We start from the raw sequence: 12,066 nt of genomic DNA, 5'->3' as shown, positions 1-12,066 counted from the left end.
TAGTAACCTACTGTATGCAGCATGCAGAGTCAAGTTGATAATAGGGTAACCTGCGTCCCTCCTCCATTAAACGTCACAACTCGGTATAAAATCAACGTGAGGCTATAGATCTTCTGAAAGTGCGCATAGTTCGGCGACGTGACAGCCAGACAGAGAGAGAACTCGTGGAGTGGAAATCAAGTGGCAAGCAGTTGTTCATGAGAAAGAAAAGGAAAAAAAAGAATGGCAAGTTGTGAGACAACTTAAGCACAAAGAGTAGGCTAGAGCACGAGAATGCGACAGAAAAGTATAGTGTCAATAGGATCTCAGTCAACTTTAAGATGGAGAGTGCGCAGCATACTTTTATAATTGGCACCGGATCATTTGTGCGGAACTGATGGGTGAATACTGTCATAATATAGCCTACAGATGAAATTCTGAAGACCAACACGAAAATACGGGACTGAAACAAGAGAGGACTAATTTGGAAGTTAAAATAGAGTTGCTTCCATTAACGATTCAAGATTTAGACTAAAACGCATACTTGGAAAATACTTACCTGTGAATCCATTCATTGAATGAACGAATCAATCAGAGATGTATTTGGGAAAGGTTTTTCTGTTTGTTCTTCTCCTAAACTGCGCGACTTTCAGTTTATCTCTGTCTACTTGTGCCACAGTGGATATTGACCATGTGAAGAGGAAGAGAGTCGAGGCAATACGGGGCCAAATTTTGAGCAAGCTCCGACTGACCAGTCCGCCACACTCACTCGGACCCAGTCAAATTCCATATCAAATACATGCATTGTATAACAGCACCAGGGAGCTACTTGAAGAGTTGGGAAGGGACCGCCAGCAAAGTTGCGGACAGGACAACACAGAGACCGAGTACTACGCCAAAGAGATATATAAATTCAACATGGTCCAAGGACCGCAAGAAGACCGCAACAGTAAGTCATCAAATATTGACTCACATTCCGTTTTGAGATCACACGTAGATTCGTCAACGAGTTTTCAAACCGAGGTTCCTCAGTTGACACGCTGCATTATGCACGAGATGATGGAGATGCTTAATTCAGGCTCATCCGATAGCCGGTGCGTAAATAATGTAAACATAACAAATGTGAAAATATCACTAGCTTGGTTATTATTAGGATCATATTAATTATATGAACATTTGTAACTGTAATTATTATTAGGATAATTTTAATAATATGAACTTTGTAACTGCAATTGGGTTTATCGTGTTGTTTTTGTGAAATACTTTTTATTGAGTAGGCCTACGCTAGTGTGTGAAACCTAACCTACCACTGTCTTAGAAATGTGCTGACGCTAGGTCGATACTGTAGGACTCTATCATCAACATATTGTAGTAATATCCATCTTCAGGGTTGGGGATCCTGATTGGTGTCTTAAAGGGAAGAGGGGACACCATTTCCAAGGTTTATTTCAGAGTGTCGGAGTGTCTAGACCATGAGAAGACATGTACAGTGCTATCTCAGAATTACAGTATATGGCAGTGAACTTAGGGGTTGACCCCATTACTAACCTGTTGCGATCCAGCACCAGTGCTTTGTGGAAAGGCTCTCTCCTCATCCCATCCTCCTGCTCCTCCTCCTCCTCCTCCTCCTCCTCCTCCTCCTCCTCCTCCCTTTCTCGATGGACCCCGTCCCTCTCTCCAGATGTTCCCATTTCCGTTCCAGTCAGGCCCAAATGAGAGGGACATCTGCCCAGTCGGATGGGGGATGACTTGAAGAGGAGGGGTAGGAAAAGTTAACAGAGGTGGACAGGAAAAGTTTGCTGATGGAAGGACCTCCCCTTTAGTTTGGCTATGACTGAGAGATCCTTCTCCCCTCCGTACTCCGTCCGTCCGAGCTGAGATTTTGGCCGGGCGCTCGGTTCTCCCGCCGAGTCGATGTTAAAAGTCGGCCCTGGCCGATACTTTCCGTTTCAGTGGAAAAATGTGAAGCAAACAGATCCACTGGGGGAAAAGTAGCATTATCAGAACTCGGGTTTTGCATTCTAACTCAGAAACAGGGACTGTGCCTAAATGCTCATACAGCTTACATTGTCCATCCACAAGAGTCTGGTTAGTGATGATTGGCTATTAACATGATTGTCTTAAAGTTGGTTCATTATGATGGTCACAATATCAGAACAGTGTTTTTATGGTGATGAAATCTAAACACCTTGTCTCAAGTTCTTCATGATGGTTTAGTTTATTCCTCTGGCATTTTTACGGGCACTCTTCAAATGGCACCTACTGCTTTACTGTGGGTGCCAAACCTCAAATATGCACCATAAAAACATTGTGAATTCAGTTGAGCTAGCCATTAACAGTCACACCCTGGAAACGCTCCTAAAACTACTGTTAAAGCACTTGGTCAACAGCACTAAACAAGGTAGGAAATGTTTCCCGAGGTCCTCAGTGATATGGACACATGTCAGTGCATTATGGGGAATTCATGCAAGATGTGGTCTGAGTCACAGTTTCTGAGAAGCGAACAGGGATCCACACTAGAGTGGGTGTAAGAACTGGAGGAAGGCCTCGTGCGCCGGAGCCAGGATCCATTGCATCACTGCCCCCTTTGAAATGAGCAGGTGTTGCACAAAAGACACTCTCTTCCACACCACGGTTCTGTTTTGGATCATACGAAGTGATCCATGGTCAAAGCAACGAGCAGTAGTAGACAGATAATAGGCTACTTAATTTTCAAGGTGAAAGGTCAAACGTTGTTTTGTATTGTTATTGGGTGATGGCACTCCCTATTTCACCCTTTATTTATCTCTACGAACTCATTTGAAAAGGGTTAAGATTAGGTAAATGGTATTCAATTTATTTTAAAAGAACCTTTTTTGAATACTTTCATAATCTCATACTTGGTGGATATGTATTACAATAGTCAATAGCCCCATGCATATCCAGCCTATTGAGATTGGTTAATGAGTTTTGCATACAGTACGTTTTGGAAGCAGCAGGCATGGCAAATAATTTGCACATTCGCTCTGCTGATTCCTCTTTCTTCTGGCTCGCCTGATGTTCATTTACCTCAGCTGAATAAAGCAGAGCTTTTCAAAGGACTTCCAAGAGGACTGGCACTCAAGTGGGGGTTTGCCTTTCAACCCGAGAGTTGTAATGGCTTGAAGCAGACTATAAAATACACAGGTTTAACAGTATGGTGCAAAATGTTTGGAGAGAGAGAGAGAGAGAGACACAGGTTGATAACGTGAGATGTCATAGTATTATAAAATCACTAACATTAACAGTAAATCTATATCGACACTGGAGAAACACCAGCCTTGAACATGGAAAGCCTTATCCCAGATATAGACTTCTTGAAGAATGAATCTTAATTCTAGAATTGAAAGAAGAGGACTTTGTCAAGTGTTTCTAAAATAGACAAATTAAATGAATCAATTATATTTCTATCATGGCCCCTAGAAACATACATTCTAAGTGCAATCCTTGAAATACCACTGCCTTGTTCAAAGTGCATTTTCTTTCTTCAAAGCATTTTATTCGTCAAAGTTTTTGCCACCTCGCCAGAGCGCCCGTGAGTCACTCCAGAAAAGGTGTTTTAGAAGGAGGTGAGAGGCTGAGTGGACTAGCATCATGTGTTTGGATAGAGGGAACTGCCCATGGCCAGCCTAGAGGAGCTGCAGTCAAGACCTGGCACATGAAGAGGGATACTAGTGCTTGACAAGAGCCAGTGACATCACTTCCTCTCCCCCATTGGCACGGGCAAACACTCGCTTCTGACAGCGTTGCTGTAAAGCGTTATCATTTTGCCAAAGGTCATTGAAATGCAAGTCATTCTCTGAACCAGCTCAAATCCCCCGACAGGTGTAAATGGAGCAGAAAGCCGATTGAAAAGGCAAATTACTGAATTGGGAGATTGGACTCTATGAAACCTAAAAAGTCTCCTTTTATAGAATGGTACGTGCATCTGGAATATACCAGGCATGGATTCAGCTGAGGGGTTGTGGAGAAGTCATCATGGTCAGAGTAGCTGTCTGGGGGCAGGGTCTGGAGAGTGGTCACCAGAACTGAGGATTGCAGGCATTTTGATACACAATACCAATTTGAATACCAGGTAGGTGAAGTCACTCGAAGCCAATCAGGGAGGTTAATTTGCTTAGGAGTGTCGTTCCCTATCTTAGCCAACAAGGGTGGAATAGCCATCTGACATCAACAGATACTGTAACTTAACCACAGTATAACGTTCTATGCCAGCCGCCTTGTGAAGCGTTCCATGGAGGAAAGTTGCTCTGGGGTAGTCCACTAAATTTGTTGCCAGTAGATAACTGCTGTCCAGTCATACTGTAGGAAGCTCCTTGGCAGTACTCCAGAAAGCAGGATTAATGCCTTATCAGTCTAAAATTGCAGGCTAAATCTGAACCTTTGGGCTCCAAGTAGAGAGATTTAAGTTCGATCAAAGAAATAACACTTAAACTGAGATTTATTAAGCTTTGGTCGCAGTGGAGCTTTGCAGCAGTGACATCATATTTGGGGAAAATGCAGGCCTGGATTTAAGGAGTCCCAAGCAGGAGTAGATTTCGAGCCCCAGCTAGAAAATGTTATGGCTAATGATAATGATATGATAATGGATATGAAAGAGTCAATTCCATGTGGCTCTGTTATACAGTGTGAAAAATAAGTAATAAAGGCATAAACATAGAGATATAAAAATGCCTATATTGACATGAAATAATAACAATCAAATAACAAAAAAACAAACAACAACAACACACAGCTACAGTATGGTTAAAAAAAAAATCACTAATGAACATATTGAAATCCCCACGTCAGCAGTCTGGGGCCCCATAGCAGCCAGATGTGGCTCCACACGTTTCATGTGGTCTGTGTGTACGTTGCAGGAGCCTGCAGGTAGGTGCTGGGAAAATGAATACTAGAATGCAAGGACAGGGCTCAGGACACAAGGTCACTACTCTCACTCCTGTCCAACTCCTGTACAAACAAACAAACTAGAGGACGGTGACCACTGACCACTGAGAAAATAGAAAAAGTAAATTCAACAGGTACAATCTTTGGAGCCACATCCAAAGCTTTGGCTCACCGATGAGCTCATTACTACACTGCATTAGGTCGTTTGTCTGATATGCCACCATTAATCAAGTGTGGTCCTCTCCTGCCATTACAGATGACTTGCCCCATTGTCCAAAGGGCATTACCTCCAAAGTGTTCCGCTTCAACGTCTCTGCAATGGAACGGAACTCCACTAACCTGTTCCGAGCCGAGTTCCGAGCTCTGAGGGTGCCCAACTCCAGCGCCAAGAGGAACGAACAGAGGATTGAACTCTACCAGGTGTGTAAAGGTACCGATTCTATATGCTTCTACCAACAACAGAGATACCCCCTTAAAATAAACAGGATCAAAAGATACTTCACACACAGGAATTTCACCCAAATCATTCTTTAAAAAGCCAATTAGTGAATCAACAGCTGGTCCCTATTGGACAAAGACCATTCGTTAGGCTGAAATTTGAGTTTAATCCTTAATGCTTCTTCTTAAAGAGCTGAACCAAGACGTTAGATAGAACCATTGAAGTTAGATCGGTCTACCATAACGACATTAACCAGAAATCTAGGCGCTTATTCCACAACCCTATTTTTCAACCTCTGACTCAGGAAAGGAGCCAATGAAATCCAGTTTGTGGTCTCGTGGCGGGCAGCAGCCAGACCCCAACGTCAGCTCGTCAGTCCTGGAGAATGTTTTCAGGACCCCAACAGAGTAATGTCAATGTCAGCAACAGCGAGGGTAGAGAAAGCCTCTGGCGTCCCATGAGAAACCAAGTTAAACACGGACGCTTCTCCATAGTCTGGTCGTCCGCTTCCCTCCAGACCTCTTTATCAAGCCACACTCAAGCTGGGCCCATAATGTTGTTATAGATGGGGTATGAACTGAATTATGGAATTATTCTATAAAACTTGATCTTAACATTTTGGATTACTGACTCGTCAGCTCAGATATGACAGTAAATGGTTTGAGTTGAAACATAACGAGTGTTTCTATTTATTGTTGCTCGTCTGGAGCATGATATACAGTAGGTGTGGTTTGAAGGCTACAGTACCTAACTTAACAAATGACTACAGTACACTATAATAAAACACTCGCTACCCACCATCAGCCTCCAAGGATCTGCTTTAGACTCTGTAATTGCTTGTGTCACAACAGCGCTCTGTATCTTTTATTGGGACTTTTTCAATTTAGATATCTCCATCCATATCCCATTGTTACATCACCTCAAATTCTGATAACACGTACAGTATGTTTCCCCAAAAGCAGACCATTCTGGCTCAGGATTCCTGTGTGTGGCAGCTCTATCAAATACGTTGCTTCACTCACATAATTCACCCAACCTTGGTTTGCAGATTTTGAAGCCTAATGAGCACATTGCAAAGCAACGCTACATCGGAGCCAAGAACGTCTTGACCACAGGCACGCCAGAATGGGTCTCCTTCGACGTCACGGAGACAGTGAGGGAGTGGTTGATGCACAGAGGTGAGGTCATCGGACTTCACCATTAATCAGGCCCCAATCCTAAACATCATGAGTCATCATAAGAAAGAGTTGAATAGGCTTTGGTAATATAGTCCTATTATTTTGCCCTGGCAGTGTTGGATATAATTATTACAAATCCTTTCAACCTTTTTGCACTTTCATCTCTGTGATATTGTAAGTTAAGAAAACAGTGGTTTTCTTTTTGAGTAACTAGATTTTTCCTATGACAATCCACTTTCCTATCAGGGACAAATTTAGGACTGGAGATCAGCGTGAACTGTCCCTGTCACACCCTCAACCCTAACGGTGATATCCTTGACAAAAGGAGAGAAGTTCTAGAAGTCAAGTTCAAAGGTAATAACTGTTTTTTTTCAGTTCTGTTGATAAGATGACTCAGTCATACTGTAACACTCTCTTATTTGTGTATTTGTCTTTTGATTTAGCTCCTTTCTAGCTACCGTTCTCTGTATCTACAGTCCTTTCTCCCTCCATGTTTAATGTGTCTTATTCGACTTGTGGGGGGGAATGTTGATTTGTATTATAATTGTTTTCTTAAAAGATGGACCTTTGATTATTGGGGGGGAAATTGTGGACCACATTTGTATTTGAGTACCCCTGGCCAAGAGTTTTTAAGCGGTGTAGTCACTTCTTTATGTGACATGTGTGCCCGTCCGTGTGTGTGTGTGTGTGTGTCTGTTTGTAGCATGAGATTTAGACCAATCAGGAGTAGCCAGTACCATTGCACACCAGCAGAGGGCAGTAGAGATCGCTCATAAACCTGCACCCAGTGCACCGCTTACTACACCGCCTGGGTGTTTTTTTCCAGACTATGGGGCAGATGTACTAACGTTTGCGAGCGCGGCGTGAAAAGCGCCTTGGGCAGTCCGCAGAAAGCTGACGCTGTGCGTCTTCAGTTTGGGTTGAATGGACCAAGCCTGCGCCTCCATGTCACCGCCCTCAAACCGTCATGTGCGCCGGGAAAATATACAGTAGCAACTTGCTTTGTCCATAATTAGGCTACATATGTGTACTGTAATTGACTGCTTTAAATTATGAGGACTGACATGATACAGTAGGCTATCTTTAGGCTGGTCATTGCTGTTGATGGTTTAAGGCAATGATCACATCGGCCATCTTATTCATTTTCTAAAGCCAACTGTTTACAAAACCTTGTAGCCCTGAATGGTGCCAATTGTAATCAGTGAACGTCATTGTGAGTGCTCCAGTTTTAATCCACGTTATAATCGTAATTTACTGCATTTGAATAATTTCAGGTCTTCTATCTATCAAGGTCAATCTATCTGAGACCAGTTTGGTTAGTGGGCTATGTGACGTCGTAAATATCAGTGTTGCACGAATATCGGATTATCAAAAATATTTAATAATAATTGCCCCCCCATGCATGAAGTTCATAAAACGGTATGTTCATAATTAACAGGGGATATGGTTGTGTAGGCTGGTGGGTTATGCACAACTGGATTACACCTGCTTTTCAAAGGTGGACACATTTCACTGCAAAACAGTGCGCATTCACACCTTCCTCTCCCTAGACCCTCCCAAGACTGCATTCGCATGAGTAGGAAAGCTCAACTTACCCTTCTGTGGGCGTGCGCCCGGCAAAACGCGGTTTAAGCCACGTGCGGCCCGTTCGTACACGGTGCGATAAAATAACGCCAAAAAACGGGCGCTAACACGCTAGTACATCTGCCCCTGTGTGACTTCATCAGGAGAAGGTTTGGGCCCTGATGGCTGACCTCTGACCTCCCATTGCAGGGGTGGAGGGGGAGTACGACGAACAGAGCAGCCTGGACATGGGTCGTCTGAAGAAGCAGAAGGAGCAGGACCTCCCCCACCTCATCCTCATGATGATCCCTCCTCACCGACTGGACACCCAGACCACACGCAGGAGGAAAAGAGCGCTCGACACCTCCTACTGTTTTTCGTAAGGCTCCTCTTTGAAGTTGTGGAGGTCTCTTAGTTTTTGCTCGTCCGTAGTCACACATCTGTTGCTAAATCGAACTTTGTTGTGGTAAATTGTAAGCACTCTATGTACACTGAAAAACATCAGTTATCCATCTTTGTTAAAGGAGTAGTAAAGGGAAAATGCATGTTTAGCCCTGTTTTAAGGTTACTTATGATCACATACAATGGTTCAGATAAAAAAGTTGACAAAACTAGCACTTTTGAGAAAGTCTGATAATTGCTCTACCACCGTTTTGGTCATACAATGGATGTGGGTGGGCACCGTGAAACACCGAAAAACATGTTAAACTCGACGTTTTGATCTGAACCATTGTATATGATCATAAGTAACCTTAAAACAGGGCTAAACATGCAGTTTCCCTTTACTACTCCTTTAAGTAACCTCCAGTATAACATAACGCAGTCAGTGAGAAAATGCTAAGTACTTGACCAAGTTTGTCGTACTACAACACCACAGCAACGTTGAGGAAAACTGCTGCGTTCGCCGACTCTACATCGATTTCCGCCATGACCTCGACTGGAAGTGGATCCATGAGCCAAAGGGTTACTTTGCCAACTACTGCTCCGGGCCTTGCCCCTACCTGAGGAGCGCAGACACAACACACAGAACGGTGAGGAACCTTCTGCTCATCAGCTACTTGTTCGCCTAAACGTAGCTACTGTACTGTCGCTACTGTTCCACAAGAACTTCCGGTACCTTCTTGGTCTCTACACATAGTATCAGTATTTATAGATTCAGTATTATCTTCATACTTTTTGAGAAACTTGAAAAGCAACGTTAAATTTAAGTGTATTTTTTTGTACTTGTACTGATATTTGCTACATGATAGTGATAGAGTGATGCCACCATTCTGTGTTGATTGGAGCTCAAGTGCCCCCACCCCCCCTGTCTCCCCCATAGCTTCTGAGCCTGTACAACACTCTGAACCCAGAGGCCTCTGCCTCCCCCTGCTGTGTCCCCCAAGACCTGGAGCCCCTCACCATCCTCTACTACTCGGGACGCACGCCAAAAGTGGAGCAGCTCTCCAACATGATCGTCAAGTCTTGCAAGTGCAGCTGAGGAGGCCGACGAAGCCTGGTAGTCAATTTGGGGACTAGCCTATGGGATTCAATGTACGCTGGCCACTAGCTGGCCTCTCTCCCCCCTTGATAGACTACCTCTACCAGTCGGGTCATTTCTATACTTCAGTGGACCTTGGGGCCATGTGACCTAGATCTAAACACCACTTCAGGATCCCATCTTTGAGAGTGACGTCATTCTGCAAAGCTTCACTCTGGGGTTCAATTTTTTTTTCATTTGCCTTGTCTTTCTTCGTTCAGTTAAAGATGCCAGGTAGTTTTGTTGTAAATTTTATGTCTTTAGTTCCCCTCTTAACAAACAGTGGGCATTATCAGCAAATACTAAGCAGAAAGGACAGACGGCTACTCAATCCAAAGACATAGCTGCGGTCAGGGAATGAAGGACTTAGAAATGCCTGTTGGATTTGCAATGGAAAGTGAGTGAGCAAAGAAGTTGAGCCAAGCTTTTTTTTTTTTCTGGCCAAGGCAGCGTTGACCTTTTTTTTGGGGGTTGCCTGTGAGAATAGTCAGCAGAGAGACCTTTGTGCATATGGAGGGGATTCAACGTGCTGGATAGTAGCCAATAGCTAACTTCAACACCGCCGTTCACTGGAAGATTTAATTCCTGACAGGTTCGAATGATTTTTGGGACATCACACAATATGCTGGAAACTAAAAAATGTTAGGCAACACATTTTGAGAGATTACTTTTACGTTAATGGCAGATATGCTCTGATATGCGATGGGTGTCATGTGGTGATTGTTTCACTGACTGAGAGAATGTTAATATGTGTATCATTATTACCCTTGGAAACCTCTTTTTATATTAAACTATTGTCAAGGATTTCCTTGGAAGGGGCTGTGTGTTCTAGTGTAAGGTTTTCAAATCACTTTACTGGACATTTTATTGAGGAGATCAAAATGATTCCATTGTTCCAGGAAGTGAGAAACAAATCTTCACAGCACAGACATTTAATAACTAAAACTCTTGGAACTAGCAGCAAAACATAATCCTAGCATGGCATTTATCACGTTTCTGTCAACGGTGAGACTGAAAGGCGGTTTGAGCTGTCACGGCTGACGGATCCCGCATCGGTAGAGTATGTTGACCCCTGGGGCCGTCCCAACAATGTCACAGACACTCTATGAGCGCGAAGGCCCTTGCCCAGTCACCTTATCATCTTACCCATCACCCCTTGCTAGTGCCAGCTGACGCGGAATTCCGAGCGCGGTCTGGACTCGGGGGTTTGCGCTCCCAAACAGGGCACTCTTTCATTCCTTCCTCTCCGTCTCTGTTTGTTTTGGTGCTCTTTTACAGTGCAAGGCCTGATGGAACTGGAAAAATCGAAGAGAGAAAAAAAGTCACAACATGACAGCAGCTGGAAGTAGGGCCCTAGTCAGCATGAGGAAGCATGGAGGCCAGTGCTACCTCGCCCCTCTCCACGGTGTGAGGAGTCAAGTTATATAACCTCGAGAAGGTGATCAACGAAGAGCAGGCTGTAATATTTCTCATGGAAAATATTCTGTTAGAGTACTGTACATCACATTGGCAAGCACATTATCAAAATTAAATCTATTAGCACCCCCCCCACACACCCCTCCTCCCCCCACATGCACAAAAAAGTGGGAGATTTTTTTCAAAAATAAAAGGGGGTGGGGGGAATAAAAAGGTGCCGATCATCTTTTGATTGGATGGGCCAGTCAAAATTTACAATAAATATATACAGAGAAATTATGCATATAGATGGGCCTGTTCGGCACACGCAACATCTAAGGAAGTCCATCGCTCCCCTTCCTCGAACCTCGCCCCTCCCCTAGTCAAGTACCCAGCATGGATCAGTCAAACGTCACCCCTCCCACCATGTCCACACTGTGCACCAGCGCCAGTGAAAATGTAGCTCCTGTAGCTAGCAACCCACTATTCAACACCATTAGCCTTATATGTAATGCAAGAACAAACGAGAAAACACATTCATACACGATAAATAAGAATAATAGTTTAATAAATGGGTGGGAGATGAGCGTTGATGAACAGGAGAATTAGCGTTGACGGTCTGACTGGAGCGCTGATCTGGGATAATGTGTAGTGACAAGTGGTCAGAGAGAATGTCCTTTATGTGGGGCCGCTAGGGCTCCTGTCACAGTCAATGAGAGATGCGTCATGATGGAGCCACAAAGGCTGGCTGGGTTTCATAAGCACTGTGCGTGTGTGTGTGTGTGTGTGTGTGTGAGAGAGAGAGAGAGAGAGAGAGAGAGAGAGAGAGAAACACCCCTAGTTAAAGAGCAACCACGTATCATGCATGGTTGACCCAGAACATCACCAACTAAAAGTTGAGCTCCACTATCAACAACTAATATTCCTGGTACTCCCCAACCCCTCCCCAAATCCTCTCTCCCCTGCCTGCCCCCTCCAACAAGGTTGAACCTTCTTTCCTCTGAAACCGGAAAGCACATTTATGAAACACAGAAGCCACTCGGTGAGATTGGGTTGCAGCCATTGATGAGTGTATGGGGCCTTTGTTA

General features: G+C 44.0%; 1 protein-coding gene across 1 annotated transcript; it reads left to right on the top strand.

Annotated features, from left to right (window-relative positions):
• Nucleotides 1-576: 576 nt before the first annotated feature.
• Nucleotides 577-9,544, top strand: LOC311309903 (transforming growth factor beta-3 proprotein-like; the record flags this gene model as incomplete). The annotated part of the gene is made up of 7 exons (XM_084439251.1): nt 577-928; nt 5,141-5,304; nt 6,372-6,501; nt 6,748-6,855; nt 8,275-8,443; nt 8,942-9,095; nt 9,386-9,544. 7 exons carry the CDS (start codon nt 577-579, stop codon nt 9,542-9,544), a joined length of 1,236 nt encoding a protein of 411 aa, XP_084295377.1.
• Between the last annotated feature and the right edge of the window lie 2,522 nt (nt 9,545-12,066).

The sequence above is a fragment of the Borostomias antarcticus genome (genome assembly GCF_949987555.1).
Source record: "Borostomias antarcticus genome assembly, chromosome: 6".
NCBI classification, from domain to species: Eukaryota; Metazoa; Chordata; class Actinopteri; order Stomiiformes; family Stomiidae; genus Borostomias; species Borostomias antarcticus.
The sequence above is the reverse complement of the archived record's forward strand: the minus strand, read 5'-3'. Positions and strand labels throughout refer to the sequence as shown.